Here is a 19,289-nt window from a genome sequence, read left to right on the forward strand (position 1 = left end):
CAAGAGTCAAAATATTGACGTAAATATTGAATTTTTTCGATTTTGACTCTCGAGATTAGAAAAGAGAAAGTTTCACACATTCATATATTTTTTTCTTTGCACTGGGTGGAATCGATCAATTTTTGGGTCTTGATTTTTACTAAGTTAGGGGTTCAATTTGGGGATATCTTGGAAGGGGAACTGGTGGGAGAAGAAGAAATGACAATATTGACGGAGGAGAAACGCCGCGTTATAGGCAGTGGCAATTTTGTAATTTACAGAGTTGACCAAATGGCGTTAGAGTCAAAATTGACGAAAATTGAAGAAAATGGCTGTATTGGGAAATTGTACAAGTACAAGGGGTAAATCGATAAAATTGAGAGTACGAGGGGGTAAAGTGACTCTCAGGCAGAGTACGAGGGGGTAAAGTGGAATTTACCCTTTAAAATATACTACTTGATTAATGTTGTCTTGGAGTCAACGTTGACAGTCACTAGAAATTGGAGTAACTTTTTTTTTTTTTGAGAAATTAATTAGTAACAAAATAATAATCAAAATATGATTCTCTTTGTTTGTACTTTCGTTGACTGGTCTTACTAGGTGCATTACATTCATATATTCAATTCCTCCCGTGAACGTGCAATTAAATTGTTGAACACTAAGTTTTAATTCGTAACTGAAAAATAATAACATTTTCAAAAAAAAAAAAAAAAATGTTAGAAAAAATAGTTGATAGTTTCGTTGAACTCCAACTTTGAGCATGTATCAGTTCTAGTAAATGAGCTGAGTCGACTCATAAGCTCGATGAGTTGGCTCGATAAACACTCGATCTCGAGCCCGTCTTTAGTTGTACACGAGTTCATGAGACGGCTCACGAGCTTTAAATGTTTTATTCTAAATATTTGTATTTTTCATATGAATAATTTATAATAAAAGCGAAAATTAATATTATGTAAAAATCAGAAACAAAATAAAAAAAATAAAAAAAATGAGTTGAATTCGAACTCGAAAAATCTGGCAAGTTCGGCACGAGCTCGACTCATTTACACCTCTAGCCAGCACGGTAGACCTAGATCCAATAAAATCTTGGCAAGTTTGTTCCACCACTAGGACGAATTAACTTGTTTTGTGTTTCAATTAGAACAATATAATATATATATATATATATATATATATAAACAAAAAAGCATTTAAAAAAATACTAATAATAATTAAGAAAAAAAGAAAAAAAAGAGAAAAGAAAAAAAAAAACGTGATACCCGTACAAAGCAAAGCATAATTGGGAAGAAAATAAAAAGGAAAGACAAGAAAACGAGAAAACGGACAAAGGTAAAGGAATCGCCGTCAGTTTGACAACAACTGCTTCTTCTGTATACACACTCTCGGAATTGAGACCCCCAACTGAGATTCCAATTCCATTGTCCTCTCTCTCATCTCTCTCTCTCTCTCATTGCTCTCTCTCTAAAAACAGTTTCGTCTCGTGACATGACACCCCACCCCCCGAAATTCACGACATTTTTCCACACCACCGAATCATCAATAATCCCTTTATTACCATTATTATTATTATTTCCAATCCATAAATATCCATCACTCTCTAATCCCTTCACTCAATTCTTTGCGTCTCCTCTTGCGGCGCCCCGAAACTGCAACAAACTTATATTCCGACAACAATTCGAGGTGGGTTTTGTTTCATTTTGGGTTGCTTGTTCTTCAATTTTTCTCTCCTTTTGTGGCAATGCCATTGATTAACTGTGCTCATTCATTAGTTGAGATGGGGATTTGATTTCTTTGTCCGTACGGACACCGATATGTTTAGCTTTTCAGTTGATCTGTTTTTTTTTTTTTTTGCCTTGAGGATTTTTGTCTGGATATGTTTTTTAATTCTCTGCTTGATCGTCATTTTTCGAAGGTAATTTCTGAGATCAATGTGTTGTTGCAAGATTAATTGTTTGAGGGTTTGATTTCTTCAAGTTAAAGTAGCCATTGCTGTTAATTCATACCAAATGCATAGATATATTAAATGATTGATTTGTCGAGTTTGCTGATTCCGGTTCTGTTTGATAAACAATCGAATCGAATTCGAGGCAAACATTTTTTTTTTTTTTGTTATCCTGGTTTTACGCATCGGATTTGGTTTCGTTGGATGCCACATTTGGAAATTGGATGTGCATAGCGTTTTATTTTACTATTACTTAATCGTCGTACGGAGTGTCTAGCCTTACATAAGTGGAATTACTTTCGTTTTTTTTTTCTTGGAAAATACGACATGGAAATTCATAAACTATTATACCTCGTGAGTCATTGATACTCGTCTAACAACTATCCTGCCTCTTCGAATATTAGCTGCATGCTATTGGTCAAATATACCAGTGTGCATTCGTGCCTCTTCATTACTTATAACTTCATTTTTCACCAAAGAATTTCTATATTTTCCCTTATGCAGCTATTTGCCTCGGTTTTTTTGGAGCCCGGAATACTGTAATTGATATATTATTACATACACCAAATATGATTACATACGAGCAAGATCCAGATGTTGTTCGTTGGGGGCTTCAACTTTTCGACGGAGACCCGTATTCTAACTGCGGATACTGTGGGTCCCACGCGCAACATAATACAGACTGCTATCCAGGGCATTACCTAAAAGGATATCAGTTCGAAGCTGACTCAAGTTATGCCGTTGAGAATAACGACATCAGCATAAATTCTCTTCACGAGGAACTATCTCAACTTTCAGTAAATGAACCGATCAAGTCTTTCCAAGAAGGGGTGGAACACCTACAAACTTCATTCGGCCCCCACGATTGGTTTCCACACTCGTTGGAAAATTACGGTTATGTTAATGAAGGTATTCCGATTCTTGGTTTCTCCAACTTAACGGGTTTTTCTTTTGGTTAATGGATTTTCGTATGAATTGTAGGAAATGAGAATCGGATTGAAGAAGAAACTGATTTGGGAATTTCTGCTTCGAGTTCTAGCCCGGGAGATGAGTCATATTGCGAGGAGGAATGGTCGTATTCGTTAGAATTAATGGATGAGTATGCTTTTGATGGAGAAGTCGGCAAACGATTGAACCAGATGGTTTCTATTCCTGTAAGTTTATATTCGTTATTCGTTATACTTCAATGGTAATTAAAACGAGATAAATTGGATCGAAATGTATTGATTTTATCTTTTTTTGAGTCGAGTCCAGTCAAATATGTTCAAACCACACTCTTCTTGGTTCACTGCAAAAAAAAAAAAACAAACAAACAAACAAACAAGACTAAACTTTAATATTTCTCTTTTATTATACGTGCCTCGTTTTTTGCAGCATATTCCAAAAATTAACGGTGAAATACCCTCCATCGACGAAGCAAGTTTAGATCATCAAAGGCTTTTGGACAGGTATTAAGGATGGATATAATAACTTAAGTGCAAGGCCACTTATATAAATAACTAAGTATATAGATTTCTATTGCGAAACATAAACTCGGGTAATTGCTTCTTCTGTAGATTAAAGGTGTACGAGCTCGTCGAATTCAAGGTTCAAGGTGATGGTAACTGCCAGGTCAGTTATCTTTATTTAATCACGTTTGAGAGAAATTGTATATTTTCTTTATCAGTAATTTCGCGTATTTTCTGAACCAAGAATTTGAAATCATGCGTGTTATATAGATGTAATAATTTGTAGGGTAAATTACGGCCACCTCTGAGGTAAAGTCAAATTACGAAAAAACCCCTCTTGTTTGGGTAATTGCAACTAACCCCTTAACTATGAATCTTCTTACATGTTCACCCTTTTGGTGTCAAATGTAGTGGAATCTTCTAGATTATGTGGAATATTCTCCAGTTTGTACTCGTTTTACCCATTTGAGATGATCATAAGATGTGTCCTTGACTTGTAAATATCGGATTGTGGTGCATCAGAAACTGCCCTTTTCACAAAACGAGTACAAACTAGAGAACATTCCACGGAATCAAGAAGTTATGTTGAATTTGATAGGGGTGAGCAAAAAAACCGAAAAACCGAACCGAAAAACCGAGCCGTTTCAAACCGTACCGAATAGCAAACCGCATGTACGTTTTTTTATTTTTGAAATACCGAATTATTCGGTTCGGTATGGTGGAAAGGTAAATAACCGAACCGAAAAACCGAACCGAAATTATAAAATGACTTCATTTTATATAATATATGTATTATTTTACCCTAATTTTTATTTTCTATCTTTCAATTACTTGTCTCATTCTAAGCATTTGTTCATAAATTGAGACATTGTATTTTATTTATTTAGTAATTAAAAATTTACTTGAGTTCATGGTTTTAATAATGTGGTAGATGAAAGTAGAAAAAAAAATGAAGCATAATACATCATCTAAATTACGTTAAGTCCTATGGGGTTAAAGATTTTATATTTTCATTGCATTAGTAAGTTGTGAAAGTAATTGTAATTGTATTCTTTTGTTTGTACAACTTGAATATAAGTTACTCTTGAACCGAAAAATAACCGAAACCGAACCGAAAAAACCGAAACCGAAAGAAACCGAACTGATAAAAAACCGACATACATGGTTTTTAATTTTACAAAAACCGATATGTTCGGTTCATGTTCGGTTTTAGCCAAAAACCGAACCGAACCGAGCCGTGCACTTCCCTAGAATTTGACACCATAAAGGTGGACGCGTAAGAAGATTCATAGATGAGGGAAGGGTTGTAATTATCTAAACAATAGAGTTTTTTTTCGTAATTTGACTTTACCTCAGGGTGGCCGTAATTTCTTAAAACAAATGGACAATGTTTAAATCTCTTGTTAATTCCATCTTCCATATTATATACGACTAACTATGGTTTAGGTTTTTCTCAGTTTCGAGCACTGTCAGACCAGTTTTATCGTACTCCAGAGCATCACAAATTTGTCAGACAACAAATTGTAAATCAGGTTGGCAACTTTTTCTCGTGTCTGAATCTTCGGCTTTTCCTTAAAAGAAAAACTGTATCTCGATTCTTCTTGAACTAATATTTCATCATTTCGAATTTTCTAGCTTAGGTCTTGCCCAGAGATATACGAAGGATATGTACCTATGGCTTACGACCAATATCTGGCAAAAATGTCCAAGTATATTTTTATTTATAACTCCGCACTTTAATTATTTGATCACTCGTTTCTGTACCTATTTTTTCTTACATTTTGTGGATCGATATTAGGAACGGAGAGTGGGGAGATCACGTCACTTTACAAGCTGCTGCTGATTCTGTATGTTTTTCTTTTCTTTTTTTTTTGGTAATTTAGGTAAAATTCGTCATTCAGTAATTTAGTACTGGTAAAAAAAAAATCTGATTCTACAGAATGTCTCGATTTCTTGTTTCTTTAAGTGTGTGATTCGTACATAGTGACGACTGTTGTTGACTTTATGCAGTATGGCATAAAAATATTTGTCATTACATCGTTTAAGGATACCTGTTACATTGAGATTCTGCCGAGCATTCAAAAGTCCGAACGAGGTAAATTCTCGATCCTCAATTATTCGGTTTTTTCTACTTTCTAATCGGGTTTTGTTTTTGTAGTAGTTTATGTATGTTGAACAAAACGTAGTTATTTCTTTCTTGTGCAGTTATTTCTCTGAGCTTTTGGGCTGAGGTTCATTACAACTCGATATATCCCGAAGGAGGTACTAATAATGTCAACTCGGTTATTTCATATTTTCTTCGAACTCGAGAATCCCCATTTTGCTTTGTCACAAAACTGAAATAAATTTTTTACACAATTTCCTCGTACTATAATTAAATTGCAGATTGCCCAACATTTCGGACAAAAAAGAAGAAGCGATGGCAGGCTGCTCAACACGAACACGTGGAATTACCAGACGACTATAATTAATTAATTAAAGAACGGTATATTAAGAAGACACCTAATATCATTCCCACATTTTGTTTATTTTTGCAATTTCGTTCTTTCTAAAATAGCTCGTTCGTGTATCTGTTTCGTCTACAGGTCACTTGTATGCAGGGATGCACCGCCAAATCTTCATCATACTCCAAAAGTGTCGATTATTTTCTCAACTGGTGAAACTATATCTGATTCTTTCCGAATGAAATAAATCTCGAAACACGAAATATTTATCCTCCATTTTTTTGCTCTCATCGTTGTCCAGAACATTAATTATGTATGCCTCTTCGGAAAATCTTTCAGATTGTTTTGATCCATGAAAAAACTATTTACTGTGTTATTGAGGCTGCTGCCTTGGTTACCGTAAATCACGGCCCGTTTTTTGCCATTCGAGCTCTACGTTTTGAAATAATATGATCTTAAGTCTATTGGCTTGTAAAATATCAGATTGTCGTGCATAAAAATTGCGTTTTTGCACAAAACGAGGATAAAATAAACAACATCCCACGAAATCTAGAAGATTATGTTGAATTTGACTCCATAAGAGTAGATGCATAATTACTAATTACTCAAACATGATAGGGTTTTTGGTAATTTAACCTTTTCGTAATTTACCATTTATGTAATTTACCATTTATCTTAATGAGTATAACTTCCTTATTGGCGTTGGATTGTTAAATACATCTGCCCTTTTAATAAGAAAATAAAATATAGTAAATAAAATTATTTACCATTTTTTTCTTTTTCGAGAAATGGAATAATTTACCTTGATAAATATGTAACGAACACTTGCATTAAGAAAATAAAATTCACCCGACTCATTTTATTATTTCAAAATCCTTTTCTTTTAATTTTTCGACCATATATACATTCAAATCGTAATTAATTTTGAAGGAATTAGTAAAAACATTAAAAAATAAAAACCAAAAAATCATGAAATCAAAAAATGTTACATAATTATTAAATAAGAAAATGAAATCACTACATTTATATATTAACGAGATATTTTATAAATTGTAGTCATGAAATGGGCATTGGGCAACCATAGGGGTAGAAAGCAAAGCTGTGGAACTAAAGAGAATGTTCTAGAATACCCTTCAAAATACACCCACACTCACTCACTCTCTCTCTCTATAAACCCTAGTCTTCACATCTCTACTCTTTGCACATTTCTCTCTCTACTTCCTCTCTCTTATCCACTCCTCTGCAGAGATAACTCACCACGAAAATGGCTTCAGCTAACGCAGTATCTACAGCCTCCATCCTTCCTTCGCCTTCCAAGCAAGTACGTCTGCGTATTCCTAACCGCTTCTTCTTTCAGCATTTTCTCGATTTAATTTTTTTTAATTGTTTTATGTAATTTATTTTCCGGTGTTTTTTTTTTGTTGTTGTTGTTCCAGTCGGGATTGAAGAACAGGAAAGTTAGCCAATTGAGGCAGGGGCAGAATTTCGGTTCGAAGCAAGCGAAGAATCGGTTTGTGGTGAGGGCCAATGCTAAGGAAATTGCGTTTGACCAGAAGTCAAGGTCTGCGATGCAGGCTGGAATTGACAAGCTCGCCGATGCTGTCGGTCTTACTCTTGGCCCTAGGGGTAATTTCTTGCTTCACTTTGTTTTGTTTCAATTTTGAGCTGACTTTCCTGAATTGTTTGTTTGTTCTCTTCAGTACTATGGTGTTGTGGGATGAGTGGAGAGTAATGTAATTGATGACGATATAATTGTTTAAAAAATTGTCTGAATATCGATAAGTCTTGATAGTTTCAGTGGTACACATTACTCAGGTTTGATAGTTCGATTTCGTATTACTTTTGAGGGAAATTGATGTTGATTAGTTGTTGCTGATTTTAGAGTTTCGTTGTAGCGATTGCTTTAACATTGTAATCCTGCATAAAACTAATTTGAGAGATGATATAGTTGACTGTTTGTGTGAGTAAATTCATTGATGGCGATTTGTAATTGTTTATTTCTTTTGTAGGCACCTTTTTTTATTGGTGCGTTGCACGATAATCAACGCGTTTATGCTTTTTCTTGTATAAAGAGACCGACAATCTTGTAGATAGAATGTAGTTTTCTTGGATTGAAAGAGTGTAGATTATTTAGCTAGTGGGACTTCTGCTAGGTGTGATTGTGGTGACTGTAGGAAGAGTACTAGCGTTTCATTTTTCAGCTTATCGATGATTTTTATTTGTGCTGATGAATGATTTTCTTTTCTTACTATTATGTAGGAAGAAATGTTGTCCTGGACGAGTTCGGTGCCCCAAAGGTGGTTAACGATGGTGTCACAATTGCACGTGCCATAGAGTTACCCGATGCCATGGAAAACGCCGGGGCTGCTTTGATTAGGGAGGTCAGTACGTAACTTATTTTTCATCGATATATGTATTCTGCATTAATTTATATTATATAACTTTGAATTTTGTTTAAAGGTTGCCAGCAAGACAAACGACTCTGCTGGTGATGGAACCACCACAGCATCCGTTCTTGCTCGTGAAATTATCAAACTCGGCCTTTTAAGTGTTACGTCCGGTGCGAATCCAGTCTCGTTGAAGAAGGGAATCGATAAAACTGTGGTCGGTTTGATTAACGAGCTCGAAAACAGAGCCAGGCCCATTAAGGGTCGTGACGATATCAAAGGTATTGAATTTTATTTTTATTTTTAATCCAGTTATATAATTTAGCCTCTACATTAGCTAATTATTTAATGGTTACATTGACAAATCCGAATTGCAGCTATTGCTACAATTTCTGCTGGAAACGACGAGAGCATTGGAGCAATGATTGCTGATGCAGTTGACAAGGTGGGACCCGACGGTGTTCTGTCCATTGAGTCATCGTCTTCATTTGAGACCACCGTTGATGTAGAAGAGGGAATGGAGGTAATACAAAAATACTTCTCGTTTTCTCTACCTATCTTGTTTACTTTATTTGTACCTTTAGTTCATATTGGATCATGTTTTTTTAAAAATCATGTTGGCAGATCGATAGAGGATATATATCACCACAATTTGTGACCAACCCAGAAAAGCTACTTGTTGAATTCGAGAATGCGAGAGTATTAGTTACCGACCAGAAGATTTCTTCGATCAAGGACATTATTCCCTTGTTGGAAAAGACCACTCAGTTGAGATCACCTTTGCTCATAATCGCAGAAGATGTCACTGGAGAGGCTTTGGCCACTCTTGTTGTGAACAAGCTCAGAGGAATCTTGAATGTGGCTGCGATCAAAGCACCTGGTTTTGGAGAAAGGAGAAAAGCCCTTCTTCAAGATATCGCCATTTTGACTGGTAAACGAAAATCTTTCTTAAACTAGACTTGTCAAATCGGTCTAAGGTTTTAAATTTATACAGGACTTTTGAATTCTGCAGATTTCGATGTGAATATTTCCGATTTTACAACAATAATTTTCATTCCAAATTTCTGATTTTTCCGAGTTTTTTGGGAATGGTCCCGAAAAATTAGCAGTTTCGGATCCGATTTTGATTTGACAAATAGTCTCGGAAATTAAAAAAAAATCCGAAAAAAATGCGTTTTTATTATGTTTTCATTCCAATAGCCAAGAGTCTGATTTTTCTGATTTTTTGGAATTAGTTTTCCACTTCCCGAAAAATTTCAACTTTTTCGAAAATGCTAATTTTGATCCGTTCTGCGTCCAATTTCAACCCCTAATCGGTCAGAAAAGAAGCATATATTAATTTGTAGCCAATTAATTCTTAGGGTTGGAGTTCTTTACTATTTGTGGTGCTATATTATTTCAGGAGCTGAATATCAAGCTTCTGATTTGGGCTTACTTGTGGAGAACACCGATGTGGACCAATTGGGTATAGCAAGAAAGATAACAATAAGCAAAGACTCTACAACCATAATTGCTGATGCTGCATCCAAGGATGAGTTGCAGGCTAGAATTGCCCAACTGAAAAAGGAGTTGTCCGAGACTGACTCGGTTTACGACTCTGAGAAACTTGCCGAGAGAATTGCTAAATTGTCCGGTGGTGTTGCTGTAATTAAAGTTGGTGCTGCAACTGAGACCGAGCTGGAGGACCGTAAACTTCGTATTGAGGATGCCAAAAATGCAACTTTTGCTGCTATCGAGGAAGGCATTGTGCCAGGTGGTGGTGCCGCATTGGTGCATCTCTCGACTTGTGTTCCTGCAATAAAGGACACTATTGAGGATCCCGAGGAGAAACTCGGTGCTGATATTATCCAAAAGGTAACGATCTTTGAACCCCGCCATAAAAGCTAAAAAGCTTGCGATTAGATTAGTAGCGGTCCTCATTTAATTTTGTAGATAGTAACTAGAAAGGAAATAAAGACAATTTTATCCCTTGAAAAACAACAAAATAGGATTTGATTAGGGGTGGGAATTGGGAACGAAATTCCGAAAATCCGCCGATTTTGATTCGATTATTTCTGATATTGGAACAACATTTTTCATTCTGAATCCCGGAAGTCCTGATTTTCGATCTCTCCAATTTCGTTTAAACTGAATTGGAATAAAATTATTCTGATTACATTTTGGTTTAAGATTATATTATATTCTGATTATTTCTACGAAATCTTTTTCACATCGACTGGATATATTGTGTCTTACAGGCCCTGATAGCACCAGCGGCCTTGATAGCCCAAAACGCCGGAGTAGAAGGTGAAGTGGTGGTGGAGAAAATAAGGGCAAGCGAATGGGAGTTTGGGTACAACGCAATGACAGACGTGTACGAGAATTTGGTGGACGCAGGTGTCATTGACCCAGCTAAGGTCACCCGTTGTGCGCTGCAGAATGCCGCCTCTGTCGCCGGAATGGTGCTCACCACACAGGCCATTGTTGTCGAGAAAGCTAAGCCCAAATCTGCTGCAGCTGCTGCCGCCGCCGCCCAAAACGGTATCGGAAGCTATTCAGTTTGATCGGTGATGGAAGAATAATTTGTTTTTTCGTAGCTTTCTTGTTAGGGTTATTTACGTCGGAGGGAAGTTAATTTTTGTTCGGACGAGGAATTGTTAAATGTAAGATGTCGTTAAGAACGCAGTTTTGTTATATGATGTCGGATTTTTCGAGTGTATGTTGTGGTACTTGCTTACTTACATTTGATCAATAAAGCAATTGCCAATAAGGTAGACTTTCTTGAATATGAGGAAATGATATTGATAGTGATATAGTTAAATTATGTAATAAATAAATATTATTCAGTTATTTATTTAGAATAATATGGCGTTAATATAACTATTTCTTAATAAAGTAAAATTATATTCAACTAAAAATCGTAATAGAATAACATAATAAATATTCATTTACTATGGTCTTTAATTACTTTTCAAAGTATTTAATGTAACAAATAGTTTAATTGTAAAAAAGGACATGGATAAAAGTTTATTTATTTATTTCCCCTGATTTATTGATTTCAAATCCACCCCCACCCCCACCCCCACCCCCACCCCCTCGGCGTATTATATAGTCGTGGACGCATACAAGTTGCGATGCGTGGAAGCTGGTCGCAGTGCAAATGGCGAAATCGCCTCGGAAACCGCTCCATTTTCCTTCTCCGTCTCTCCGTTTTCTCCTTTCTCCGTTCAACCGTTGCTTCTTCTACTCGTAGCGTGCCTCACCGGAGCATCTCGATTCGCATTCTCTCAGGTCTGATTTTCTCCCCTATTTTTTCTCCGACCACATTTCAATTGCGGTGGTCGATTCCGTAATTTCTGATTGTGATTGTAATTGCAATTTTTTTTTTCTGAATCGTATTTAAAAAAAAAAAATCAATTTCTGTGTAATATGTGTGTTTATGTTTTTGGTTTGCGTGCATGGGTGTGGAATCTGTTGAAGAATGGCGGTGCCGGAGGGATTGACGAAACTCCTGTACATAATAGTGTTGGAGGACGAAGCCACGGCGGGTGCAGATAAGAACGATACGCCGTCGTTTCGCTACACGCGCTCTGTTCTCCAGAGTACCCTGCAACTCATCGGTTGCAAGCCTCGTCATGCCTTTAAGGTCTCAACCCGCTGTTTTTTCGCATTTATTTTCTCGAATAGAAAGTTGTTATCTTTTTTCTTTTATAATTCTGATATTGTTTTGTCAAATAGTTAATCGATCGTTTTCGTTTTCGAACTCGGCAATCGACGAAAGAAACATGTGATATCTGATTTAATAATGTTAACCATATGTTACATATTGAAGTGCATATATATGTTTTTAGATTATGCATCGTTTCCGATTTCTATATTATATTCTAATTATGTGTCCGAAAAAATTACTGTTGTACAGATTAGCCAAAGGGTATTCGAGATGGTAAGACAAGGAAGCCCGGTGGAGACGTTGGTTTACACGACATGTATAGGTGTTCCACAACAAGATGTAGATGCCAGTAATTTAGATTTAGACGAAGATAAGAGTAAGAGCCGACCGTTCGAGCTGTACAAAAAACGGACCACTGTTGTTGTAAGAAGAAAGTTTTTTCTAGATGTTGTTTGTGAAGCCCTCTCCGAATACAAGTACGTCGGCCCAAATCAGAGGGCTGATTTGGTCATTGCTTGCAGGTAGACAGTTCGTTCATTGTATGCGTACGAAATGATTTATTAAATGTTTTATTTTCATGTCTCGTTTTCGCTGTTTCAGAATTCGAGAAAGGAAGGAATCTGTAACTGTATTACTCTGTGGCACAAGCGGCTGTGGAAAATCAACACTATCTGCCTTGCTGGTTGATATTCTCTGTTATTTTTCATAATCCCTTTTTATTAATTCTTCGAGTATTCAATTCAATAAAATTGAGAAGCATCGTCTTTGCAGGGTAGCAGATTAGGTATAACAACCATTGTGTCGACCGATTCGATTCGACACATGATGAGAAGCTTTTTCGACGAAAAGGAAAATCCACTACTTTGGGCTTCGACTTATCATGCTGGGGAATGTTTAGATCCAATTGCTGTTTCTGGAGCTAAGGCCAAACGTAAAGCAAAGAAATCAAACAGTGTTAATAAGCACGATGCACTTATTAACCACACATCTGGTAATAAATCCAACGGAAATAAAACGACCAGCGATTTAATTAGTCCAAAGCAAATGGCAGTAGAAGGATTCAAAGCACAAAGCGAGATGGTAATTGATAGCCTCGATAGGTTGATAACTGCGTGGGAGCAAAAGAAAGAATCAGTTGTGGTCGAGGGTGTTCATCTAAGTCTCAATTTTGTGGTAATAATTCATTACGTTATTATTATTTTTTTTTTCCGCATATTAATTGGGGAAATGGATGTGGTAAATGTCGTTTCAGTTTTAATAATACCGTTTCGACAAACTTGATTTTTGACCATTATTAGTCTGAATTTGGCAATACTCAAAACACGGAATTTGTAGTTCTCTGAGTTAGCTTTCTAGTCCAACTTGAATCACTATGATTGGATGTAGAGTGAGAAAGATATGCATGGCCCATAAGTTTGATATTTTGAGCTATCTAAAATTCAGAATGTGACTCAGTCATGCATACCTTTATTATCCGGCATCCAATCAAACTGATGCAAGTTGGATTAGAAAGCTTACTCAAAGTACTACAATTTTCGTATTTTGAAATTTTCCAAAATCAGACCAGAAAATGGTCAAAATAAAGTCTGAATTCAAAACGGTATCGGTAAAATTGAAACGACATTTTAGTTAGGAAAAATGTTCCTATTCGATTAAAAATCTTGTTGCAGATGGGGCTAATGAAGAAACACCCTTCAATCATACCGTTCATGATCTACATCTCAAACGAGGAGAAACACTTGGAAAGATTCGCAGTTCGAGCAAAGTACATGACTTTGGACCCCGCCAAAAACAAGTACGTAAAATACATACGCAACATCCGAACAATCCAAGAATACCTATGTAACAGAGCGGACAAGCACTTAGTGCCGAAAATAAACAACACGAACGTGGACAAAAGTGTGGCAGTCATTCAAGCCACAGTTTTCAGCTGCATGAGAAGGCGCGAATTGGGAGAGCTTCTTTACGATCCAACGACAAACACGGTTACTGTTCTGGACGAGGAGTACAGGAATCAGCGTACAGCGAACTCACTGAGTTCGGAAGGAATGTTTCAGTTGATTCAGAGGCAAGGTTCGAGCAGGCAGCTTATGGCACTTTTGAATAACGATGGCTCCGTGGCGAAGGCGTGGCCTCTTAAGCGGTATGCTGATAGGGATGGAGTAGGGACGCCTATGTATGGGCCTTTGAAGATTGGTAAATCAGAGCCCGTGAATTTGCAGTTTGGTCACTTTGGGATTAGTGCTTGGCCGAGTGATACGGGTGGCACGAGTCATGCAAGTAGTGTTGATGAGTCGAGAGGTGAGTTGACTGATAATGGTAGCAGATGCTTTTCTTCTTGCTGCAGCTCCCCAAAGGGTTCTTCCAAGGAGGTTAGTTAGTTCATTTTTTGCTATCTATGTGTATCGATTTAATTTAGTTGAGAAATATCCAAATATAATAATTCCCGATATTGCCAATTTACCTTTTACGTTTGCAGAAGGGAGCATTTTCTGTGGATGGTAGTGATGAAGAGGCCGAGGAGTCACCCGAGGCAGACAGTGACGAAGATATTAACGACGGGGATAAGCATCTCCAAGAAGATGTAATCGCACATTAATATGTCATTTTAAATGCATGTGAAATTCATGTTATTAATTACGATATTGTTTTTATTTTTATTAATGTAAAACAGCTGGAAGGCTCGGTGGACGAGGAATCAACAAAATTGGACGAAGAGTACGATGACCTGGCAATGCAGGATTTTCCGGACAACAACGGTTACATATCGGACGACGAGGAAGATTTCTACTACCAAACGGAGCTCAGTGGAATGTTGAAACACGTTTCGAAAAACCTGTCGAACAAGAACGGGCTTCTTGGAGACAAGTACCAACAGAATCTTAACCTATTCCTGAGAACAAAACACGAGTCTTTTTCTGATACGCTAATGTGCTCTTTTTTGTCGCCTCTCAAAGCGGTGAAAAACGAGAGAAGGGCTATGCTTGCTTCTGGGAATCGTAAACTGAGAAAACGTTCTCAGAGCATGGATCGATTGTGAAAGCGAAAAAAAATAAGGTTGCTGTTTTTAGTATTTTGGTTAACGTATTGAAGAGTTGTGTATATTTTTGTCCTAAAAATGTGTTTTGTAGTTTGTACTTCGATCCATTTTGTTCGAGAAAATTAGGGTTGAGTTTCTTAGATTTAGGTGTCTGTTGTTGAGCAAGTTTTGTAACAATGTGTGGTGTTTGTGAGTAATTTCCTGGAAGTATCCATATTATAATGTATTTTGTATAAGAGGTGACCAAACAAATATTTCGACGAAAATTTTCGATTTTGTGAACAGTTTTTCGTTTCAATTTTCGATTTTTTGGAACTGAATTGGAACTAGTTTTCTACTTCTGAAGAAATTAGAGTTTTTCTAAAAGTGCTAATTCTGATCCAATTTCCCACCCCAAAGTTCTGCAGACGCTGCAACGAGTAAAATATCACCGAGTAAATATATATATGTCCGGTCAATTTACACACAATCACACACACATACATACGTACTTAGATGTAGATGTATTTAAAACTGAGGATTCTATAAAATTGAATATCACTACTAGCTAGCTCGATAAAGTTTATAAATGGGATGTTACATAGAATAATTCATGCTATCCCACTTCTCTTTGCCACTTTTAACTAGATCTCTTTTGTACCAAAAGATCTCTTAGTGTGTGTGTGTGTGTGTGTGTGTGTGTGTGTGTATGGTCCTAGATTTTTGCATGAAAGAAACAGTACCCTCTTTTCACCATTAATACAAAGCATATGATGCACGGTGCATATAATTGGACCACACCTATTTAAGGACCATTGTCCTACTGAATATATTTCACTTTATGTAGTTAGGTTAGGTCTAAATATTGAGCCCTTTCAATATTTATTTTATAAATAGTTTTACACGATTATTAATTGTTAATTCCTCTTTTGTTTTTGGGGGGGTGAGTATTCCCTACAGACATTATTATTAACCTTCCTGCCATTATATTGTTGTCTGAAGGCATGATGTTTCTCAGGAAAATGATATATATTTATTTATATGTGGAAATTAAATTCAATTATTTGTACGATACATATTTAAGCAAATTAATTTCTGGTCTGTCATCTGTGGGGTTTATCTGATGTACGAATGTACAATAACGACTATTCATATCAAGATATATAGTAGTAGTAGCTAGAGAGGGGTATATACCCCCCCCTTTTTTTTTTCTATATATATTATATTTACAAGATACTATTTAATAATCACAGTAATTAATTAATTAGATGAGGATAACATTGCAATTTGCAATCTTCGTTCGGTCTTTCGTATAAATAACACAAGATGAAATACCATTTAGCAAACCCCAACACTCAAATAACACGCGATTAACGATATATATACAGAAGCCCGTTCGTGGTGTCAGTTTCGATAACCTCAAGCTTCATATGTTAAGTTTATATATATATGCTCAATAAAAAAGAAAGTGAAATAATACACGATAAAATGTAGGTTGGATCGAGCTCGATTTTCGACAACTGATTTATTGCCTGTGTAGACTTTTGGCTCCACTAGTACTTCTGCTTTTTTCACACATGTGGGGTTGATTCTTGTACAATCCCATATTTCAATCCCTAAAGATAACAATTATATCAAGAATTGTACGGATAATTCTCGCGATAATTGTTAAGAAAAATCCTCGTCTAGCTGTTTGTAAACGAAACGTGCTTACTTGGAAGACCTCAGACGCTACCAAGAAAAAAAAGGCATTTTACATAACAAAATAATGGTATGAAATGCATAATTTGTCACAAGAATTAGTTAATTAACTTATCTAAAAGAAATTCAAGCATCACATGAAATACTGATACAGATAGATGAAGGGATAAAGTGTTTGAGGGAAGGGTAAAATGGTCAAAGTATAAATCATACTCACAATAATGCAACATCATTCCCAACATTCTGTACTGCCAAAGGGATTGATATTTTTTTTATATATATTTTTTTAAAATTTGTTGATCAAGTAATATTGAGTTTTGAATTATTTTCTTGCAATCAGAAAAGTAAGACGACGAGTAGTGTCGATCATTCGTACACAAATCATCGGGAAAAAGGAAAATTAAGAATAGTGTACGTAAATGACAGATTCTTTATTAATTTAGCCTCGTAAATATATTTCGTGCTAGTTTAAATGTAATATAAAGCAACAACTACGCAGCTAATAACGCATAAAATCGATGACGAAAAAACGTTCACGATATCACGAGACGGTAAAATCTCGAATAATATCAAGAATCAACATCTATATAATAATAATAAATGCTGATCCTCAAACAAAGCTGTGTAGTGATAATGAAGATTTAGTACATGTTGATAATAATAATAATATACCTTAATTAAAACCAAACATTACTGTCATGTTTTCGACAATTATTTGTTCCAAGAATCCACTTGAATTTCTCATAGAAACTAGTTTTCATACATCACAAAGAATATATATATATATATATATATATATATATATATATACACACACACACACACACCACTTGGTTGGAGCAATTGTTCCATAAAATAATCAAAGTGTGTTCACACAAAACCAAATTTCTATGAACAAAAAACAATACATAAAAAAAAAACATAATTAATCAGCATTTCTTGACAACTGTTCCTTTTCTTATGTTTTTGTCTGATCTAGGGCTTGCTTGTCTTGCCCTCGAAACCGAACCCGAATATTCGTTTTCACTGTTAATTCAAAACAAATTAAGAGGGAGTACTGAGAATGGATTTTACTGAAAGAATTAATGGAATATAAATATATAATTAACCAGTATTAATGCTGTAAAAAGACTTTCTTTTTTCAGACAAGTTACATCAAGAAACTTTCTTTTTACAGAGGTGAATAATAATAATCACAGATCTGTGTTTTAAGGGGTTTTTTGGCATCTGCAGAGTGAAGTTCCAATCAGTAGTCAATCTTTGTCGGTTTTTCTACAGAGAGAAAAGAACGAATATGCAGATTGAGGCTAAATTAAATGATATAAATAAATAAATAAATAAAAATTTTACCTTTATTGATATGGGAACAAAAGGGTTTCTTTTTGCTCTGGTAATTTGTAGCCGTTTATTGCCGATGCAGCATCATCAAGATTCTCATTCCTTAAGGAGAGAGAGAGAGAGAGAGAGAGAGAGAGAGAGAGAGAGAGAGAGAGAGAGAGAGAGAGAGAGAGAGAGAGAGAGAGAGAGAGAGAGAGAGAGAGAGAGAGAGAGAGAGAGAGTCCTCACGATGCCTTTAGATGTGAATCTTGATGGTGCTACAGCAGAAAACAACGGCTGAACGTATCTGTATCTACAGATCCATGCAATCAATCTCCAAGATTTGCCAAAAAAAAAAAGAAGAAACCCTCAAAAAGATAGAAACTATTTCATCAATTAATGGGGTTCTTGAGAAAATTAATATAGCAGAAACTAAGAAGGATGAGTGGATGAGATCTGTTCTAGAGAGAAAGAGAGAGAGCACGCACACAGAAAAGAAATAGTTTGCTGATGGCTATAAGAAACAAGATTCTCCTGCTTTCAAATTCATTTTTAGGGTGCAGAAGAGAACAAAACCAACCCTATATATATAATATTTAAATAAATATTAATTCCTTATAAACTATATATTTAATTCACCAAAAAAAAGGATGAATTAATAACCAACCACAAAAGAAGAGAGAGAGAGAGAGAGAGAGAGAGAGAGAGAGAGAGAGAGAGGGGGGGGGGGGGGGGGGGGGGGGATAAATCAAAAAAAATAAAAGCAGAAGACCTAAATATAAATATATAAATATATTCTTGATTAAATTGATTGAATCTTGAATGAATTTGCCTTATCTTGAGATGGTGGATCAACTTCATATTCCCACCATAAGGAAAAGATTAACAAGGACCTTGATCTGACATTGACCACTACAGTTTAGCATCTTTCAAAGAGAAAGCATTTTCATTATCACTAATTTTTTTTTTTTAAATAAATACTACTATATACTACTATTGAAAGAATAACAAATTCAGATGTTTACTTCACTAGTTATAAACGGAATCGGAATCGAATACCATTTGTTACTACGAAAGCGACATAAACAAACGTACATAGAAGAAGAAAAAAAAATGACCATCCCTTAAGATCTGAAATTCTGAGCTATTGTAGATGTCAAGAACAAAGAGAAAGAGCTCTTCTTAAGTGGGGTGGGGGGTTGGGGGGGGGGGGGGGGGGGGGGGGTTAGGGAAATCACATTGTGATGTGTGGGGAAGGTGATTCTTGATTACTAATATATATAGGCAGAGATGAATATAAATATGTTTATAGTATGTATACATGATGACAGTGCATCTACATATGATCTATGTGGTTTAAGGATAGCAGTGGCATCTTAATGTACCCTTTATTGCATTAAAGT

The 19,289-nt window shown here is 35.8% G+C and overlaps 3 protein-coding genes and 1 long non-coding RNA gene across 7 annotated transcripts; 3 read left to right on the forward strand and 1 right to left on the reverse strand.

Annotated features, from left to right (window-relative positions):
* Positions 1-1,300: 1,300 nt before the first annotated feature.
* On the forward strand, positions 1,301-6,237 carry LOC105952588 (OVARIAN TUMOR DOMAIN-containing deubiquitinating enzyme 12). Of its 2 annotated transcripts, none has more exons than XR_016030951.1 (12): positions 1,301-1,659; positions 2,426-2,830; positions 2,903-3,075; positions 3,296-3,369; positions 3,478-3,532; positions 4,827-4,901; positions 5,005-5,078; positions 5,168-5,216; positions 5,380-5,464; positions 5,556-5,631; positions 5,755-5,854; positions 5,955-6,237. XR_016030951.1 is itself a non-coding variant. In XM_012976155.2 (12 exons), the coding sequence occupies exons 2-11, from the start codon at positions 2,491-2,493 to the stop codon at positions 5,838-5,840; spliced, it is 1,068 nt and encodes a 355-aa protein (XP_012831609.2). In that variant the 5' UTR covers positions 1,301-1,659; positions 2,426-2,490; the 3' UTR covers positions 5,841-5,854; positions 5,955-6,237. The 2 variants fall into 2 exon arrangements, 1 of the variants encoding a protein (XP_012831609.2); XM_012976155.2 differs by having other exon boundaries at positions 5,575-5,631.
* Positions 6,238-6,865: 628 nt separating this feature from the next.
* Positions 6,866-10,965, forward strand: CPN60A (chaperonin-60alpha). The gene is made up of 8 exons (XM_012972358.2): positions 6,866-7,134; positions 7,250-7,439; positions 8,073-8,194; positions 8,274-8,481; positions 8,578-8,723; positions 8,825-9,131; positions 9,603-10,054; positions 10,438-10,965. Exons 1-8 carry the CDS (start codon positions 7,078-7,080, stop codon positions 10,741-10,743), a joined length of 1,788 nt encoding a protein of 595 aa, XP_012827812.1. The 5' UTR covers positions 6,866-7,077; the 3' UTR covers positions 10,744-10,965.
* A 265-nt stretch (positions 10,966-11,230) lies between these two features.
* Positions 11,231-15,173, forward strand: LOC105949188 (P-loop NTPase domain-containing protein LPA1 homolog 2). Of its 2 annotated transcripts, XM_012972478.2 has the most exons (8): positions 11,231-11,470; positions 11,660-11,825; positions 12,099-12,370; positions 12,450-12,531; positions 12,621-13,022; positions 13,520-14,221; positions 14,329-14,433; positions 14,524-15,173. In XM_012972478.2, exons 2-8 carry the CDS (start codon positions 11,661-11,663, stop codon positions 14,887-14,889), a joined length of 2,094 nt encoding a protein of 697 aa, XP_012827932.1. In that variant the 5' UTR covers positions 11,231-11,470; position 11,660; the 3' UTR covers positions 14,890-15,173. The 2 variants fall into 2 exon arrangements, with proteins under 2 accessions (XP_012827932.1, XP_012827933.1); XM_012972479.2 differs by lacking the exon at positions 11,231-11,470 and having other exon boundaries at positions 11,583-11,825.
* A 2,133-nt stretch (positions 15,174-17,306) lies between these two features.
* Positions 17,307-19,079, reverse strand: LOC148771338 (uncharacterized). Of its 2 annotated transcripts, none has more exons than XR_016030952.1 (2): positions 17,920-19,079; positions 17,307-17,595 (listed from the first exon to the last, which is right to left on the reverse strand). It is a non-coding gene; the product is annotated as an uncharacterized LOC148771338 (long non-coding RNA). The 2 variants fall into 2 exon arrangements; XR_016030953.1 differs by having other exon boundaries at positions 17,307-17,642.
* Between the last annotated feature and the right edge of the window lie 210 nt (positions 19,080-19,289).

The sequence above is a fragment of the Erythranthe guttata genome, chromosome 4 (genome assembly GCF_056151865.1).
Source record: "Erythranthe guttata isolate IM_541 chromosome 4, IM_541, whole genome shotgun sequence".
Classification (NCBI taxonomy): domain Eukaryota; kingdom Viridiplantae; phylum Streptophyta; class Magnoliopsida; order Lamiales; family Phrymaceae; genus Erythranthe; species Erythranthe guttata.

Excerpts from the sequence above, each read along its gene's own strand:
- LOC105952588 (XM_012976155.2), top strand. The coding sequence starts at position 2,491 with ATGATTACATACGAGCAAGATCCAGATGTTGTTCGTTGGGGGCTTCAA. Across the intron at positions 4,902-5,004 it reads GACAACAAATTGTAAATCAG|CTTAGGTCTTGCCCAGAGAT; the intron begins GTTGGCAACTTT and ends CGAATTTTCTAG. Across the intron at positions 5,632-5,754 it reads CTCGATATATCCCGAAGGAG|ATTGCCCAACATTTCGGACA; the intron begins GTACTAATAATG and ends ATTAAATTGCAG.
- CPN60A (XM_012972358.2), top strand. The coding sequence starts at position 7,078 with ATGGCTTCAGCTAACGCAGTATCTACAGCCTCCATCCTTCCTTCGCCT. Across the intron at positions 9,132-9,602 it reads AGATATCGCCATTTTGACTG|GAGCTGAATATCAAGCTTCT; the intron begins GTAAACGAAAAT and ends ATATTATTTCAG. Across the intron at positions 10,055-10,437 it reads GTGCTGATATTATCCAAAAG|GCCCTGATAGCACCAGCGGC; the intron begins GTAACGATCTTT and ends TGTGTCTTACAG.
- LOC105949188 (XM_012972478.2), top strand. The coding sequence starts at position 11,661 with ATGGCGGTGCCGGAGGGATTGACGAAACTCCTGTACATAATAGTGTTG. Across the intron at positions 11,826-12,098 it reads AGCCTCGTCATGCCTTTAAG|ATTAGCCAAAGGGTATTCGA; the intron begins GTCTCAACCCGC and ends ACTGTTGTACAG. Across the intron at positions 12,532-12,620 it reads CAACACTATCTGCCTTGCTG|GGTAGCAGATTAGGTATAAC; the intron begins GTTGATATTCTC and ends TCGTCTTTGCAG.